Below are 19,587 nucleotides of genomic sequence, written 5' to 3'. Positions count from 1 at the left end.
CATGCACATCCAAAAACAAACTTTTACCCTGAGCTTTCGGGGTCCATCTCTTGTACATCCTTTCCGTTTGCTCGGTGTTAACATAGTGATTACTTTATCAAGTCCTCTTTCAAGGCTCCCAAATACCTTTGTGCCTTTTTTCTTTTGGGCACCATCCAGATGTGCTTGATTCAAGTCTAAATCTACTGAGCGGCAGCTGAAAAAAAAAACAAAAAAACAGTATTATTGCCATGTAGCACCACCTAGTGGACAAACTGGTCTATTGCATGCTACAAAAAATATTTCCGATTGTGAACAGGATTACATCAGAATGTAGTTTCAATTTACAAGACTTAAAAAAAAAAAAATTAAATTTCCCATTCTTTGTTATTTTTTTTGTAATTGAATCAATTTTGCATATGCTTTTACGTTTATTAGGTGGACTGCCTAGAATTTGTGGTTACTAGCATATGGGGGGTGGGTGCAGTTACAATTGAGCCCTTGTGCCTGTAGGGAACAGGACACAAACTATAAATTGGACCTGACAGCGAAAAATCATGATGCAAATGTGTTACAGGGAATGGGTAATCAGAAAATGACAGATTTAAATCAGGTTTTTGTGATATGAAAAAAGAAGGGAATTTTGTTTACTTACCGTAAATTCCTTTTCTTCTAGCTCTAATTGGGAGACCCAGACAATTGGCTGGGTCTCCCAATTAGAGCTAGAAGAAAAGGAATTTACGGTAAGTAAACAAAATTCCCTTTTTTTTCGCTCTATTGGGAGACCCAGACAATTGGGTGTATAGGCTATGCCTCCGGAGGCCGCACAAAGTACTACACTTAAAAGTGTTAGGCCCCTCCCCTTCTGCCTATACACCCCCCGTGCTCCCACGGGCTCCTCAGTTTTGGTGCAAAAGCAAGAAGGAGGGAAAATAATTATAAACTGGTTTAAAGTAACTTCAATCCGAAGGAAACGCGGAGAACTGAAACCATTCAACATGAACAACATGTGTACACAAAAAAACAGGGGCGGGTGCTGGGTCTCCCAATTAGAGCTAGAAGAAAAGGAATTTACGGTAAGTAAACAAAATTCCCTTCTTTTTCGCTCTATTGGGAGACCCAGACAATTGGGACGTCCAAAAGCAGTCCCTGGGTGGGTAAAATAATACCTCGTAAGAGAGCCGTAAAACGGCCCTTTCCTACAGGTGGGCAACCGCCGCCTGAAGGACTCGTCTACCTAGGCTGGCATCCGCCGCAGCATAGGTATGCACCTGATAGTCCTTCGTGAAAGTGTGCAGGCTCGACCAGGTAGCCGCCTGACACACCTGTTGAGCCGTAGCCTGGTGCCTCAAAGCCCAGGACGCTCCCACGGCTCTGGTAGAATGGGCCTTCAGCCCTGAGGGAACCGGAAGCCCAGCCGAACGGTAAGCTTCGATAATTGGCTCCTTGATCCACCGAGCCAGGGTTGATTTGGAAGCCTGTGATCCTTTATGCTGGCCAGCGACAAGAACAAAGAGTGCATCCGAGCGGCGCAGGGGCGCCGTCCGAGAAATGTAGAGTCTGAGTGCTCTCACCAGATCTAACAAGTGCAAATCCTTTTCACATTGGTGAACTGGATGAGGATAAAAAGAGGGTAAGGAAATATCCTGATTGAGATGAAAAAGGTGGATACCACCTTAGGGAGAAATTCCAGAACCGGACGTAGAACCACCTTGTCCTGGTGAAAAACCAGAAAAGGGGCTTTGCACGACAACGCTGCTAGCTCAGACACTCTCCGAAGAGAAGTGACTGCTACTAGAAAAAACACTTTCTGCGAAAGTCGTGAGAGGGAGATATCTCTCATTGGCTCGAATGGTGGTTTCTGAAGAACCATCAGCACCCTGTTTAGATCCCAGGGTTCTAACGGCCGCTTGTAAGGTGGAACGATGTGACAAACTCCCTGCAGGAACGTGCGTACCTGTGGAAGTCTAGCTAGGCGCTTCTGGAAAAACACAGAGAGCGCTGAAACTTGTCCCTTAAGGGAACCGAGCGACAAACCCTTTTCCAGTCCAGATTGAAGGAAGGACAGAAAAGTAGGTAATGCAAATGGCCAGGGAGAAAAACCCTGAGCAGAGCACCACGACAGGAAAATTTTCCACGTCCTGTGATAAATCTTGGCGGACGTTGGTTTCCTAGCCTGTCTCATAGTGGCAATGACTTCTTGAGATAACCCTGAAGACGCTAGGATCCAGGACTCAATGGCCACACAGTCAGGTTGAGGGCCGCAGAATTCAGATGGAAAAACGGCCCTTGAGACAGCAAGTCTGGTCGGTCTGGTAGTGCCCACGGTTGGCCGACCGTGAGATGCCACAGATCCGGGTACCACGACCTCCTCGGCCAGTCTGGAGCGACGAGGATGGCGCGGCGGCAGTCGGCCCTGATCTTGCGTAACACTCTGGGCAACAGTGCCAGCGGAGGAAACACATAAGGGAGCTGAAACTGCGACCAATCCTGAACTAAGGCGTCTGCCGCCAGAGCTCTGGGATCTTGAGACCGTGCCATGAACGTTGGTACCTTGTTGTTGTGCCGGGACGCCATGAGATCGACGTCCGGCACCCCCCAGCGGCAACAGATCTCCTGAAACACGTCCGGGTGAAGGGACCATTCCCCTGCGTCCATGCCCTGGCGACTGAGATAATCTGCTTCCCAGTTTTCCACGCCTGGGATGTGAACTGCGGATATGGTGGAGGCCGTGGCTTCCACCCACATCAAAATCCGCCGGACTTCCTGGAAGGCTTGTCGACTGCGTGTGCCGCCTTGGTGGTTGATGTATGCCACCGCTGTAGAATTGTCCGACTGAATTCGGATCTGCTTGCCTTCCAGCCACTGCTGGAACGCTTTCAGGGCAAGATACACTGCCCGAATTTCCAGAACATTGATCTGAAGCGAGGACTCTTGCCGGGACCACGTACCCAGAGTCCTGTGGTGGAGAAAAACCGCTCCCCACCCTGACAGACTTGCGTCCGTCGTGACTACTTCCCAGGATAGAGGACGCAGGTGAAACTGCGCGAAAGGGACTGCTTCCATTGCTGCCACCATCTTCCCCAGGAAGTGCATGAGGCGCCTCAAGGGGTGTGACTGGCCTTGAAGGAGAGATTGTACCCCTGTCTGTAGTGACCGCTGCTTGATCCGCGGAAGCTTCACTATCGCTGAGAGGGTATGAAACTCCATGCCAAGGTATGTGAGCGATTGGGTCGGTGTCAGATTTGACTTTGGAAAATTGATGATCCACCCGAAACTCTGGAGAGTCTCCAGGGTAGCGTCGAGGCTGTGTTGGCATGCCTCTTGAGAGGGTGCCTTGATCAACAGATCGTCCAAGTACGGGATCACCGAGTGACCCTGAGAATGGAGGACCGCTACTACAGTAGCCATAACCTTGGTGAAAACCCGTGGGGCTGTTGCCAGGCCGAATGGCAGTGCCACGAACTGCAGGTGTTCGTTTCCTATGGCGAAGCGCAAGAAGCGCTGGTGCTCTGGGGCAATCGGAACGTGGAGATAAGCATCTTTGATATCGATCGATGCAAGGAAATCTCCCTGGGACATTGAGGCGATGACGGAACGGAGGGATTCCATCCGGAACCGCCTGGTCTTTACGTGTTTGTTGAGAAGTTTCAGGTCCAGGACAGGACGGAAGGACCCGTCCTTCTTTGGGACCACAAACAAGTTGGAGTAAAAACCGTGGGCCTGTTGCTGAAGAGGAACAGGGACCACCACTCCTTCTGCCTTCAGGGTGCCCAGCGCCTGCCGAAGAGCCTCGGCTCGCTCGGGAGGCGGAGAGGACCGGAAGAATCGAGTCGGGGGACGAGAGATGAACTCTATCTTGTAACCGTGAGAGAGAATGTCTCTCACCCAGCGGTCTTTTATTTGTGGCAGCCAGGTGTCGCAAAAGCGGGAGAGCCTGCCACCGACCGAGGATGCTACTAGAGGAGGTAGAAAGTCATGAGGCAGCCGCTTTGTTAGCGGTGCTCCCAATGGCCTTTTTAGGACGTGACTTAGACCGCCATGCATCAGAGTTCCTTTGTTCTTTCTGAGACCTTTTGGACGAGGAGAATTGGGACCTGCCCGCGCCCCGAAAGGACCAAAACCCCGACTGCCCTCTCCTCTGTTGGGAGAGGTTCTGCTTGGGCTGGGGTAAGGATGTATCCTTTCCCTTGGATTGTTTGAGGATTTCATCCAGGCGCTCGCCAAAGAGCCTGTCGCCAGAAATTGGCAAACCGGTTAAACGCTTTTTGGAAGCGGAATCTGCCTTCCACTCCCGTAGCCACAAGGCCCTGCGGACTACTACCGAATTGGCGGTCGCAACTGCCGTACGGCTCACAGAGTCCAGGACAGCATTCATAGCGTAAGACGCAATTGCCGAGGTCTGGGAGGTAATGGAAGCCACTTGTGGCGCGGCCGCTTCAATTTTCGCTTGACCTGCTGATATAGCTTGTAGCGCCCATACGGCTGCGAATGCTGGGGCAAAAGAAGCTCCGATAGCTTCATAGATGGATTTCATCCAGAGCTCCATCTGCCTGTCAGTGGCATCTTTAAGCGAGGCCCCATCTTCCACTGCAAGTATGGATCTAGCCGCCAGTCTGGAGATTGGAGGATTCACTTTGGGACATTGAATCCAACCTTAAACCACTTCCGGGGGAAAAGGATAACGTGTATCCTTAAGGCGCTTAGAGAAACGCTTATCCGGACAAGCATGGTGATTCTGGATTGCCTCTCTGAAATCAGAGTGGTCTAGAAACATACTCTGTGTACGCTTGGGGAACCTGAAGCGAAATTTCTCCTGCTGAGAAACAGACTCCTCCGCCGGAGGGGCTGAGGGAAGAATATCCAGCAACTGATGAATGGATGCAATAAGATCATTCACTATGGCGTCCTCGTCTGGAGAATTAAGATTGAGAGCGCTCCCAGGATCAGAATCCTGATCAGCTGTTTCCGCATCATCAACCAGAGAATCCCCCCGCTGAGACCCTAAACAATATGATGTCGAGGGAAATTCTAAGCGGGCCCGCTTAGACGATCTGGGGCTAGGTTCTAAGTCCGAACCCTCCGTCTGGGATGTATGAGATACCCCGTGAGGACATTGTTGGTCCAACTGAGGGGGGGGTCAGGGAACAATGATTCAACAGAGTCCCTTTGCTGAGATACCGGTCTGGACTGCAAGGCTTCTAGTATCTTAGCCATAGTCTCAGAGTTGATCCTTAAAGGCTGCAAACTCAGTCCCCGTCACCTGGACAGTGTCAACAGGTGGCTCCCCCTGGGCCCCTCTTAGCAGAGGATCCGGCTGAGGAAGTGTCACAGGGATCGAACACTGTACACAATGAGGGTCAGTGGAACCTGCCGGTAGCTGGGTCTTACATGCGGCGCAGGCAACATAATAAGCCTGTGTTTTGGCACCCCTGCCGTTTATGGGCGCCATGCTATAGTTTTCCCTGAGTAACACAATAGGGTATATAGCCAGAATGCACTGTGCTCATACAGTGTAAATTATATACAGTACACAAATAATGTACCAATACAATACAGCACCATGGGGCTAGCACCACATGTGCTGCTTACCAGCCGCCTAAGCGGTTGTGAGGCCACCAGAGACCGTGTCTGGGTCTCCCATGAATATGTCCCTCTCTGCAGCGTCGGTGGAGCTGACAGGAATGGCTGCGGCGTCCTGACGAGCTGAGGAAGCTGTGGGCGTGGCCTAGAAAGAGCGCGAAACGGGCGCTCATACTGTGCACAGTGAGGGGAGTGGAGCATGTAAATCATACTCCAGCCCTCATTGCTGCTCGCTCCGTGCAGCGTCCCGCCCTTCCCCTGCCTGTCAGGGCTGAGGGCGGGAGAAAAAAAGGGAAACTAGGCCGCAATGAAGCCGGGGACTGTAGTAATAAACGCGGCCGCCGTAAAAGCGCGGTCGCGTGAAAGTCCCCGGCGAACTACAAGTCCCAGCCGCGCCGCAGTGTCCCGTGGCAACGGCGGTCAGTGCGGTAGCCCTTACATATAAACACACTCAGCGACGCTGAGTGTGTAATGGCACATATAGACCCGGTCAGCGCCGCGGTCCCCGGTGCACTAGCACACCGAGCAAAGCTGAGGTGATGCCGTGCGCGGTCCCCATAGGGATACAGAGTACCTTTAAGATGCAGGGCCATGTCCCTGAACGGTATCGGCTCCTATCCATCAGGCTCCACAGGAGTTGTGGATGAAGCCCGGTCTCAGTGCCTGGAGACCGATAAGATCCCACTTCACCCAGAGCCCTAAGGGGGATGGGGAAGGAAAAACAGCATGTGGGCTCCAGCCTCCGTACCCGCAATGGATACCTCAACCTTAACAACACCGCCGACAAAAGTGGGGTGAGAAGGCAGCATGCTGGGGGCCCTATATGGGCCCACTTTTCTTCCATCCGACCTAGTCAGCAGCTGCTGCTGACTAATCTGTGGAGCTGTGCTGTGCGTGTCTGACCTCCTTCGCACAAAGCAAAAACTGAGGAGCCCGTGGGAGCACGGGGGGTGTATAGGCAGAAGGGGAGGGGCCTAACACTTTTAAGTGTAGTACTTTGTGCGGCCTCCGGAGGCATAGCCTATACACCCAATTGTCTGGGTCTCCCAATAGAGCGAAAAAGAAGAAGGGAATTTTGTTTACTTACCGTAAATTCCTTTTCTTCTAGCTCTAATTGGGAGACCCAGCCAATTGTCTGGGTCTCCCAATAGAGCGAAAAAGAAATATATATTTTTTTAAATACTTCCATGTTCAAGCTTAAGTGTTAGATTTGGTTTTTTTTAACCAAAATTTTCATAGTAGCCACCGGGTCTTTAGACATACTTCATGTTATTTCAGCAGATTACAGCAAGGCTCCTTACCTGTCATTGCTAGTCTGCCTCTATGGAACAGCACCTCTATACACAGCTGATAACAGGACACTCACAATAGGAGATAACAGCTCCCCCTCCCTTCACATTGACCTTTGCACACAAACATTAGATGCTACAATGGTCAGACTGACTCAAAGTGTTAAAAAAAAAAAAAAAAAAAAAAAAAGGGGGTCTAAAAATGTCCCAGTGACCAGTGTGAAAATTGCAAGAGTTCTATTAATTTAATGCAGAGTTTGATATGGGGGAAAATCATGGCCAAAAATGTTAAATGATTTAACACAAAATGGCAATTTATACAATAGGTAGTTTTCGGATTATGCTTTTCCTTTAAGCTATCCCTCTTCTACAGAATAGCCTATTTACCAAACAAGCATCCAAACATACAAGACCCCCTAATTTTTGTCTTGTGTACTACAAAGAGTAATGTGATTAACCAGTTTGTCAGCTGCCAATCGATGTTTAACACCTTGAACGGTCGGTACCGTATTTTTCAGACTATAAGACGCACTTTATTCCCCCCCAAATGTTGGGGGAAAGTGGGGGGGTGCATCTTATAGTCTGAATGTAGGGCTGCGGGGAATGAGGGTTCTGCGGTTGAGCGGGTCATCGGGGGTACAAGCAGGCTGCAGCAGCGCCTGCCGTGACCACGTGGGCCCGCTCATTACATATGCATGCCCATCCTCCCGCCCGTCATCTTTCGGCACTGTAGCCAGCGCTGACAGGTAGGCAGAATGATGGGTGGGGGGGTGCGTGCATAGTAAACAGCCGGCCGCATGATCACCCCTGGCAACTACAGCCTGGAGTGATCATGTGCAGCTGTATTCACTGCCCCTGCACATCATCATCAGCGCGGGGGGCAGTGAATCCGTATACTCCTGGTTCTCCTGCAGCATCGATCTCCTCCTGTCTGTGCCGGCGCGGCTGTGTGGAGACTAGCAGTGCTCACAGCGATGACGTCATGCAGGTAGCCACGCCGGCATGATGGCTTATGAGCAGGATGATGGCTTATTAGCAGGATTATGGCTTATGAGCAGGATGGGAGCACATACCAGGATGGCAGTATATAGCAAGATGGAGCTATACCAGGATGAGGGAGGGACATACATACACACATACAAGGCAGGAGGATCATTACCAGGATGGGGTACCTTAGTAGAGAATTTGGAGACATTACCCCGATAATAGTGTCAGCAGCAGATCCTCGCCCCATAACAGTGTGTCATGACCACATTTTTTTTACTTAAAATTATATTTTGCTATTTTCCTTCTCTAAAACCAGGGTGAGTCTTATGGTCCGGTGCGTCTTAGGCTATGTGCCCAAGGGGAAAGTGTCCTGCGGTTATACCCGCAGGAGCTCCCAGAAAACTGCAGCACAACTTTGTCTGTTTCAATGCTGCGGTTGTATTGCGGAATCTCCTGCAGATATGCTGCGGTCATTCTGCATTGAGGATAGAGTACCATGGCTTGGGCACTGCATCCTCAATGCAGAACAAGTGCTGAGTGATCGGGGCATTCATACTTACCTCCATCACGCAGCACTTCTCTCCGGTATCACTGTTAGCATCTGCACTGTGAAGGAGAAGGTGGGCGGGCCTGAACTAGCTCCAGCTGTCACATGACCAAAGCTAGTGCAGGCCCCGCCCACCTCCTGCGCACCGAGGGAAAGTGACTTGTGTTGTCTGCTATCAAGGCAGGTAAGTATGGGACCAAGGCAGATTTCCGCAGGTAAATCCACAGGAATAATTGACATGCAGTTATGTGCGGCTGCGGGACGTCCGCAGCATATTCCACACCCGCACATACCGCAGCGTGGACACAGACACTCCCCATGTCCCATAGGATAACATGGGGAGTGTCTGTACTTGCTGACACCTGTGGATTTATCTGGAAAATCCAGAAATCCGCAGGTTTTCCACGGCAAAATCCGCAGGAGCAAGCTCCCGTGGACACAGCCTTATAGTCCGAAAAATACGGTAAGTTACCTGACCTGTCCTTTCTAAATTTAATTTATTTTACAATACTTTATATTTCTCCTTATCTAGCTAGTCCCGACATGTATTTTTAAACTGTAATAAGTGTTTCACTGCCCCCTGTGATGTCCTATTCCAGGATGGGTGATAGATGCTGTGGGGAGGGAGTGCAGCCCCAGCCACCTGTGTTACCCAGTTTTAGACTTCCACACGAATAAGGGAGAGAGAGAGGGGAAAAAAAAAAAAAAAAAATATATAAAAATAAAAATAAATTAGTACCAGCACATTCGTAAAAATATGATCAGCGACTGGAGAATAATCAGTTTTCCACATAAATTGCATTTCTTATGAATGCAAGAAGATTTTTAGTGGAGACAGAACTGTCGATCAAGCAAAACTGCAGAGGAGAAACCCTAAGAAGGGAATTTTGTTACTTACCGTAAATTCCTTTTCTTCTAGCTCTTATTGGGAGACCCAGACGATTGGGGTATAGCTACTGCCCTCCGGAGGCCACACAAAGCACTACACTAAAAAGTGCAAGGCCCCTCCCCTTCTGGCTATACCCCCCCGTGGTATCACGGGTTCTCCAGTTTTAGTGCCAAAGCAAGAAGGAGGAAGCCAATAACTGGTTTAAACAAATTAACTCCGAATAACGTCGGAGAACTGAAAAACCGTTCAACATGAACAACATGTGTACCCGCAAACAACAAAAAAATCCCGAAGGACAACAGGGCGGGTGCTGGGTCTCCCAATAAGAGCTAGAAGAAAAGGAATTTACGGTAAGTAACAAAATTCCCTTCTTCTTCAGCGCTCTATTGGGAGACCCAGACGATTGGGACGTCCAAAAGCTGTCCCTGGGTGGGTAAAGAGATACCTCATGTTAGAGCTGCAAAACAGCCCTCCCCTACGGGGATGTCACTGCCGCCTGCAGGACTCTTCTACCTAAGCTGGCATCCGCCGAAGCATAGGTATGCACCTGATAATGTTTGGTGAAAGTGTGCAGACTCGACCAGGTAGCTGCCTGGCACACCTGTTGAGCCGAAGCCTGGTGTCGCAAAGCCCAGGACGCACCCACAGCTCTGGTTGAGTGGGCTTTCAGCCCTGAAGGAACCGGAAGCCCAGCAGAACGGTAGGCTTCCAGAATTGGTTCTTTGATCCATCGAGCCAGGGTGGCTTTAGAAGCCTGCGACCCCTTGCGCTGGCCAGCGACAAGGACAAAAAGTGCATCTGAACGGCGGATAGGCGCCGTGCGAGAAATATAGATTCTGAGTGCTCTCACCAGATCTAGCAAACGTAAGTCTTTCTCATACCGGTGAACCGGCTGAGGACAAAAGGAAGGCAAGGATATATCCTGATTAAGATGAAACGAGGATACCTTAGGGAGAAACTCCGGAATGGGGCGCAGCACTACCTTGTCCTGGTGGAACACCAGGAAGGGAGCCTTGGATGACAGAGCTGCCAGCTCAGACACTCGCCGAAGCGATGTGATCGCAACGAGAAACGCCACTTTCTGTGACAGGCGAGAAAAGGAAACGTCCTTTAGAGGCTCGAAGGGCGGCTTTTGCAGAGCAACTAGTACTCTGTTCAGATCCCATGGATCTAACGGCCGCTTGTACGGGGGCACAATATGACAGACCCCCTGTAGGAACGTGCGCACCTTAGGAAGACGTGCTAGACGCTTCTGAAAAAACACAGATAGTGCCGAGACTTGCCCTTTAAGGGAGCTGAGCGACAAGCCCTTTTCCAACCCCGATTGCAGGAAGGAAAGAAAGGTGGGCAATGCAAATGGCCAAGGGGATACTCTCTGTGCAGAGCACCAGGATAAGAAAATCTTCCACGTTCTGTGGTAGATCTTAGCAGACGTTGACTTCCTAGCTTGTCTCATTGTGGCTACTACTCCTTGAGATAATCCTGCGGACGCTAGGATCCAGGACTCAATGGCCACACAGTCAGGTTCAGGGCCGCAGAATTCTGATGGAAAAACGGCCCTTGGGACAGTAAGTCTGGTCGGTCTGGCAGTGACCACGGTCGACCGACCGTGAGATGCCACAGATCCGGATACCACGACCTCCTCGGCCAGTCTGGGGCGACGAGTATGACGCGGCTGCAATCGGATCTGATCTTGCGTAACACTCTGGGCAAGAGTGCCAGAGGTGGGAAGACGTATGGGAGCCGGAACTGCGACCAATCTTGAACTAATGCGTCTGCCGCCAGAGCTCTTTGATCGCGCGACCTCGCCATGAATGCCGGGACCTTGTTGTTGTGCCGGGACGCCATTAGGTCGACGTCCGGCACTCCCCATCGGCGACAGATTTCCTGAAACACGTCCGGGTGAAGGGACCACTCCCCTGCGTCCATGCCCTGGCGACTGAGGAAGTCTGCTTCCCAATTTTCTACGCCTGGGATGTGAACCGCGGATATGGTGGATGCTGTGTCCTCCACCCACATTAGAATGCGCCGGACTTCTTGGAATGCTTGCCGACTGCGCGTCCCTCCTTGGTGGTTGATGTATGCCACCGCTGTGGAGTTGTCCGACTGGATTCGGATCTGCTTTCCCTCCAGCCACTGTCGGAAGACCAGTAGGGCAAGATACACTGCCCTGATTTCCAGAACATTGATCTGAAGAGTGGACTCCTGCGGAGTCCACGTCCCCTGGGCCCTGTGGTGGAGAAACACTGCTCCCCACCCTGACAGACTCGCATCTGTCGTGACCACTGCCCAGGATGGGGGCAGGAAGGATCTTCCCTGAGACAATGAGGTGGGAAGGAGCCACCATTGTAGAGAGTCCTTGGCCGTCTGGGAAAGAGAGACTTTCCTGTCCAGGGACGTTGACTTCCCGTCCCATTGGCGGAGAATGTCCCATTGAAGTGGGCGCAGATGAAACTGCGCAAAGGGAACTGCTTCCATGGCTGCCACCATCTTCCCGAGGAAGTGCATGAGGCGCCGTAAGGGGTGCGACTGGCCTTGAAGGAGGGATTGCACCCCTGTCTGTAGGGACCGCTGCTTGTTCAGCGGAAGCTTCACTCTCGCTGCTCGAGTATGAAACTCCATGCCAAGATACGTTAGCGACTGTGACGGTGACAGATTCGACTTTGGAAAGTTGATGATCCATCCGAACGTCTGTAGAGTCTCCAGCGTAGCATGTAGACTGAGTTGGCATGCCTCTTGAGAGGGTGCCTTGACAAGTAGATCGTCTAGGTAAGGGATCACCGAGTGTCCCTGAGAGTGCAAGACTGCTACCACCGCCGCCATGACCTTGGTGAAGACCCGGGGGGCTGTCGCCAGACCGAATGGCAGAGCTACGAACTGAAGATGATCGTTTCCTATCACAAAACGTAGAAAACGTTGATGTTCTGTAGCAATTGGCACGTGGAGATAAGCATCTTTGATGTCTATTGAGGCAAGGAAGTCTCCTTGAGACATTGAGGCAACGACAGAGCGGAGGGTTTCCATCCGGAACCGTCTGGCGTGCACATGTTTGTTGAGCAGCTTTAGATCCAGAACAGGACGGAACGAGCCGTCCTTTTTTGGAACCACAAAGAGATTGGAGTAAAACCCTCGCCCTTGTTCCTGAGGCGGTACAGGAACCACTACTCCTTCCGCTCTTAGGGAGTCCACCGCCTGCAGCAGGGCATCTGCTCGGTCTGGATGTGGGGAGGTTCTGAAGAACCGAGCTGGAGGACGAGAACTGAACTCGATTCTGTACCCGCGAGACAAAATGTTTGTCACCCACCGGTCTTTGACCTGTGACATCCAAATGTCGGAAAAGCGGGAGAGCCTGCCCCCAACCGGAGATGCGGAGGGGGGGCTGGAAGTCATGAGGTAGCCGCTTTGGAAGCGGTTCCTCCATTTGCTTTCTTGGGGCGTGCGTGAGCCCGCCAGGAATCTGAGACTCTTTGCGTCCTCTGAGTCCCTTTGGACGAGGAGAATTGTGTCTTGCCCGAACCTCGAAAGGACTGAAACCTCTGCTGCCATTTTTTCTGCTGAGGTTTGCTTGATCTGGGCTGGGGTAAGGAAGAGTCTTTACCCTTGGACTGTTTAATGATGTCAGCCAATGGCTCGCCAAACAGTCTATCTCTAGATAAAGGCAAGCTGGTTAAACATTTTTTGGAACCAGCATCTGCTTTCCAGTCCTTTAACCACAAGGCTCTGCGCAAAACTACCGAATTGGCGGACGCCATTGAGGTGCGGCTGGTAGATTCTAGGACCGCATTGATAGCGTAAGACGCAAACGCAGACATCTGCGAGGTAAGGGACGCCACTTGCGGCGCCGCTGGATGTATGATAGCATCCACTTTTGCTAAACCAGCTGAAATAGCTTGGAGTGCCCATACGGCTGCGAATGCTGGAGCAAACGACGCGCCGATAGCTTCATAGACAGATTTTAACCAAAGGTCCATCTGTCTGTCATTGGCATCCTTAAGTGAAGCGCCATCCTCCACTGCAACTATGGATCTAGCTGCAAGTTTGGAAATCGGGGGGTCTACTTTTGGACACTGGGTCCAGCGCTTGACCACATCAGGGGGGAAAGGAAAACGTGTATCCTTAGAACGTTTAGAGAAACGCCTTTCTGGATGAGCGTCGTGTTTCTGGATTGACTCTCTGAAGTCAGAGTGATCCAAGAAAGCACTCAATTTACGCTTGGGATAGAGGAAACGAAACTTCTCCTGCTCTGCAGCTGCCTCCTCTGCAGAAGCAGCTGGGGGAGAAATATCCAACAGTCTATTGATGGCTGAGATAAGATCGTTTACCATGGCGTCCCCATCCGGGGTATCCAGATTGAGAGGGGTTCCAGGATAAGACTCCTGATCACTCTCTTCAGACGCATCACAGGGCGACTGATTGCGCTGAGACCCTGAGCAGTGTGATGACGTTGAGGGTCTTTCCCAGCGAGCTCGCTTAGGGTGGCTGGGGCTATCATCTGAGTCATAATACTCAGCCTGGGAAGCCGGGGACCCCCTTGCAGTCTGGATTAATTCCAACTGAGGGGGATTAGAGGACAGAGACCTCGCCGTGTCCATAGACTGAGCCCCAGTCATGGATTGCAAAGTTTCAAGGATTTTTGCCATAGTCACAGACATTCCATCAGCAAAAACTGCAAAGTCTGTCCCTGACACCGGGGCAGGACTTACAAGCGTCTCAGCCTGGGTCACTACCCCTCCGGACTCCGGCTGGCGAAGCAGCACCGGATCTGAGCATTGCACACAATGGGGGTCTTTGGAACCTGCTGGTAGAGCAGCCCCACATGCAGCACACGCAGTGTACACAGCCCTAGCCTTGGCAGCCTTGCGTTTTGTGGATGACATGTTGCTGCCTCCTCAGAGCGATCTGGGGTATCCAGCCAGGAAGCGACCTCACAGTGTAAGAAATAACTAAATATATATATCTGGTGACACAGTACACCAATACACACTGAGGCACTAGAGGGGCCAGCTGAAATGCCGCTTACCGCCCGCTTAAGAGCGGGTGTGTGGTCTCCAAAAGCCCCCTAGTCCAGGTCTCCCAGAGCCTTGCGTCCTTCCTCTAGCCAGACTGCATGTAATGGCTGCCGGCGTCCTGGGAGAGGAGGGGGGGCGGGCCCTGGGCGTTCCTGACTAAGAGCGGGAAGCCTGCTTCCCTCTGTGCCTAGTGAGAGGGCTGGAGCATGTAAATCAGGCTCCAGCCCTCGTCGCTGCTGCGAAACAGCGTCTCTCCCCTACCCTGATTGACAGGGTGGAGGCGGGAACGAAGCGGAGCTAGGCCGCAAAAGCCGGGGACTGGATTTATAAACGCCGCCGCCGTAAAAGCGCGGTCGGCGTGTCCCCGGCGCACCACAAGTCACAGCAGCGCCGCCCGGTCCAGTGGGGGTCGGCGCTGCGTTCCCACAACACAAAGTCCCCCAGTAAACTGTAGGAACACTAACTCCAACGTTACGGTCCCCGGCGCACTACAACACCCAGCCAGCCCGGAGTGTGTCTGTGCCTGCCGGGGACACAGAGTACCTGTATGATGCAGGGCCTTGTCCCTGATTGTACTCCTGCTCCATATCCATCAGGTGCTATGGGTCTGTGGATGGAGCCCGGCGTCAGAGCTTAGAGGCCGGCAGGATCCCACTTCCACAGAGCCCTACAAGGGGATGTGGAAGGAAAACAGCATGTGGGGCTCCAGCCCCTGTACCAGCAATAGGTACCTCAACCTTACAACACCATCCACGGGTGAGAAGGGAGCATGCTGGGGGCCCTATATGGGCCCTCTTTTCTTCCATCCGAAATAGTCAGCAGCTACTGCTGACTAAAATCTGTGGAGCTATGCGTGGATGTCTGACCTCCTTCGCACAAAGCTTGAAAACTGGAGAACCCGTGATACCACGGGGGGGTATAGCCAGAAGGGGAGGGGCCTTGCACTTTTTAGTGTAGTGCTTTGTGTGGCCTCCGGAGGGCAGTAGCTATACCCCAATCGTCTGGGTCTCCCAATAGAGCGCTGAAGAAAGACATGTTTATAGGAAGGTGCACAAACTACAAAAAGGGATTTTTTGATATTAAACTGCCCCCAAAGGTGTTTTAAATGATGCAATGTGCAGCACTAACACGGTTTTAAAAAACAATGTATTTATCTTACAAAAAAAAAACAAAACAAAAAAAAACCCTTTATATGATTAAGTAAATATCTTGGGTTTTAGTCATAGGGGTGGGCTTTTTCCAGTTATCAGTCACTGTCACTCAAGTTCAGGCATTTTTTTTCAAACTTAGCCACGCTCCTTGCATTGTAATTGATTGCACCACAGGTCCTCACCAGTACTTCTCTGCTGAGCTCCGCCCATTATGGTCACATGATTGTGACATCAGCACAGGTCCTTCACAAGCACTAGTAATGCAAGACCTATGATTGAGGCCTTCCATTCCTTGTAATAGTCTAGTTGCCTGCCTTTGAACTGACTAACTTCTGAATGTCCTTTTTAAAATGTGGAGTCCAAAACTGGATCCCATATTCCAGATGTGGCCTTACAAGTGATTTATAGAGGGGTAACAATACGTTGGGATCACGGGATCTAATCTCTCTTTTTATACACCCTAGCATCTTGTTTGCTTTAGCAGCTGCTGCCTGACATTGAGTGCTGCTGCTCAGCTTATTTGTAATGAGAATACCCAAGTCCTCCTCCTGTTCTGTAGTCCCGAGTTTACTTCCATATATTGTATACACGGCTGTAGGATTACTCCATCCTAGGTGCATTACTTTACATTTATCAACATTAAATCTCATTTGTCAAGTGTTTACCCATTAAGACATTCTATTTTTTTAAGTTTTTTTTTGTTTTTTTTTTTTAATTAAGAAAATCATGCTAGTAATGTACACTGCATTATTTAAAAAACACATTGAGAGTGGTTTAATATCTAACGACATGACAGGTTCCCTTTAAAAGGGTACTCTGGGGAGATATAAAAATTCTTATAATGGCTATGTCCTCAAACTATAAAGATGAGAGGCACAGTGCTGTTCCCCACCTGCACAGAACCTGGAATTCAGTGTGACCCTGGAGCTGTTCCTTGGTGCTCCTCATCGCTTCTGGGACATTACATCACACATCAAGGGCGTAGTCTGCTCATGCTGTTAGTAAAAGCCAGCCCCCTGATATCTGCTTGCTTGAACGCCCCCGTTCTTGGAATGCATGGATGCAGATATTATGAAGGGGCTGGCTGTTAACAGCATTGATTAGGCCATGACTCCTGTTCTCAGACAGAAGAGGACAGTAACAGCCAGCCCCCTGATAACACCATGGATAAGGTCATGCCCCCTGATGTGTAATGCAACGTCCCAGAAGGGAGTGTGAGCAGCAAGGAAAACATCCAGCATTACACTGAATTATAGGTACTGTGAGTGTGGAGGACAGCTCTATGGATCTCATCTTTAGTTTATCAGGGCATTGCTATTAGAATTGTTTGTCTCCCCATAGGACCCCTTTTCCATGTAGAATTAAAGATTAAAAATGAGCATATTGTTTTACATGAAGGGTATTATTTTTCTTAGCTCCCTACAGGGTGCTGTGCTTGGTTTTTCAAATCCTGACTGGGACCTGACAGATTGCCTTTAATCACCACTCACTGGGGCAGATTTACTGCTCCTGTCCAATTATTAGACTGTATAAGACATATCAGCGCAGTAGTAACAGCGACTGGAGGGGGTTAAGGCGTCTAGCTCTCCTCAGTGGTGCAAGGTATGTACTGTAAGGTTTTTTTGCCGCACATAGGCCTAGAATTCTGTAGTAAACCTTCCCCACTGTTGTAAAAGGGAGTTGTCCAAATTGGATAACAGGTCCTTCGATGTCAACAGCAACTAGTTTGAGTCCTGGCAACTTATCACCCAGGAATGCCAGTCACATATCATCACTTTATCTGGGCCACTGGGGAAATGAAGAGTTAAACAGCAGCCACTGAAATCAATGCACCAGTAGACCACCACATGGACGATTCATAGTCACTTACCGTCTTTCAGGGCTTAATACAGGGTTCATTTCACTGCTGGCCTCGTTCATTTTTTTTATAGGGGTTTCTTTTTTTGCGGAATTTTTATCTGTAATAACAGTGATATTATATTAAATCAACAGCAGGTAAACGTTTTAAAGACATTTCTAACATAGTAGCTAAAGGGGTTGTCCCACTACTTAGACAACCCCTACTCCTCATTTCCCTTGTAAAAATAAAGCCTATACTCTCCTCCTGTGTAACCACAATTCCAGCGATGTCTGAAGCCAGGTTCCCAGGGCACACGCAACATTGTTATGACATGCTGGCCATGTGACCAATCAGCGCCTGGCGTCTGTCTCCCCACCTTTATACATTTGAGCAGGATGTGAGGGCTGCGCTGCGTTCCTGCTCAAACATGAGAAGGAATCCAGCACTGCTTGTTATGACAGGCAAGCCACGCGACCAATGTCATGTAGACCCCAGGAACGCAGATTCAGACAGACATCGCTGTAACAAACAGCCGCACCGGAGGCAAGTATAGACAAGGGGGATGAGAAAGTATTGTCCTAGTAGTAGTGGACATTCCCTTTAAGCTGACAAAAGAATTAAAACGCCATTAAGCACTGGAAAATCATTATATAGCAGGTATCGTATCGCCATTTTAATCAAAAATGAACAGGGCCTACTGAAACCCCCACAAACAGGGTTGACAGGAGTGACAAAGTGAAAGGGCTGGGGTCCATACATTCTACAGATCAGTTGGGGCTTAGCATAACCTAAAACAAAGATAAGTCATGTTTATTCAACAAATCTTTGGTGCATTATATATAATGCACCAAAGATTTGTTGAACAAACATGTCTTATCTTGGTACTTTTGGTTACTAGAAATAGGCCCGATGCTATCTCATCGGGAGTGCGGTGAAATGAACATCAGTCTATGCTTAGTTGTGTTGACAGGAGCAGTGGGCATGTGTCTTTTTGCGCTTTCCAATATATCTGTTGTATGTTATCCCTCTACATTTGTGTATTGTATGTGTTGCGTCATTTGACCTCTTTCACCCCTGTGCACTGTCTCTTCATTGTTGTGTGCTGTATATTGGTATCTGGTGTTGTGTTTCTTGAGCTTTGTTCACTGTGGTATCTCCCCTGTGTGCCGTTTGTGTGTTTACACTATATGGTCTCTTGTAATTTGGGTTCCGCCTTCACCGTTGTCCCTGGTTACCATGGCTATGATGTGGGCGTGAACTGCAACTGCACGACTGACAGTGCATTGTGGGATATGGTTACGTCCGCAACTAGCAATTATGTATGTAGATGCCAAGCCCTGTATAAGATTATACACACAATTAGTCATGGAAAAATCCACAGAATTTTAACCCTCTATAGCATAAAAATAAAGCAATTGTTTAATCAAATTGTCTCTCCAAAGATTGGTTATTGTACATGTGATCTCAGATATGTCCATCCCTCCATCAATGAAGAATAGCAGTACATTTGAATCTCGCTTAACGAGTAACCCAGTTAACGAGAATTTCGCTTAACAAGCCTCATGGTTCTTGTAGTCCGCCGGTACATTGCGACGGCCTCGCGGCGAACTACAAGACCCAGGAGGCCGGCGATGGAACGGAAGGTGAGGTGAGCATAATGTGTATCTTCAGTTCCATCGCCGGTCTCCTGTAGGTCGCCGGTATAGGCTGTGCATCGGCAACCATAGCGACGAAGCAGGAACTTCCTCTGTCACCGCTACTCAAAGGCAGCGCGCTGGCCAATCAGAGGCAAGCGTCTCCTGCGTTTGACGTCAGCGCTCTGGCAGCGGAAGTTCCTCCCTCGTCATTATGGTAACCCGACACACAGCCCGTACTAGAGAACAGCAAGTCCCAGGAGACCGGCGATGGAACGGAAGGTAAGGTGAGCATTATATGTGTGTGCGTGCGTGCGTGCTTGTGTGAGTTTGTGTGTGTGTTCGTGCATGTGTGGAATGGCACAATAGTGGACCAGGATGGGACAGTTAACATGTTGTGGAACGAATTGTCTGCATTGCAATGATTTCCTATGGGAAATTTTGCTCTGCTGAACGAGTAACTTGGTTAACAAGCACAGTCCCAGAACGGATTGTTCTCGTTAACCAAGGTTCCACTGTACTGCCACATAAAAACAAACATTGCCTTCATTGTTTATCCTTTATAGTCCAATAATATTGACTTTGTAGCTTGCATCCGGACTTTGATTAATGTGGCTTTATCACCTTTTTCATTTATTAATGCATGTTATCATTTTTTTTTATGAATTTCTATGGAAAG

The 19,587-nt window shown here is 49.8% G+C and overlaps 1 protein-coding gene across 2 annotated transcripts in view; it reads right to left on the bottom strand.

Annotated features, from left to right (window-relative positions):
* Positions 1–19,587, bottom strand: part of MELK (maternal embryonic leucine zipper kinase) — a 75,202-nt gene that overhangs the window by 5,742 nt on the left and 49,873 nt on the right. For both annotated transcript variants that reach the window (XM_075338624.1, XM_075338630.1), the window contains exons 15-16: positions 17,305–17,392; positions 28–196 (exon numbers count right to left, since the gene is read on the bottom strand). In XM_075338624.1, the coding sequence (XP_075194739.1) occupies positions 28–196; positions 17,305–17,392 (257 nt within the window). The remainder of the gene's footprint in view (positions 1–27; positions 197–17,304; positions 17,393–19,587) is intronic.

Source organism: Anomaloglossus baeobatrachus, chromosome 1 (genome assembly GCF_048569485.1).
Source record: "Anomaloglossus baeobatrachus isolate aAnoBae1 chromosome 1, aAnoBae1.hap1, whole genome shotgun sequence".
Lineage (NCBI taxonomy): Eukaryota > Metazoa > Chordata > Amphibia > Anura > Aromobatidae > Anomaloglossus > Anomaloglossus baeobatrachus.
This window is presented reverse-complemented; position numbering and strand designations above follow the sequence as displayed.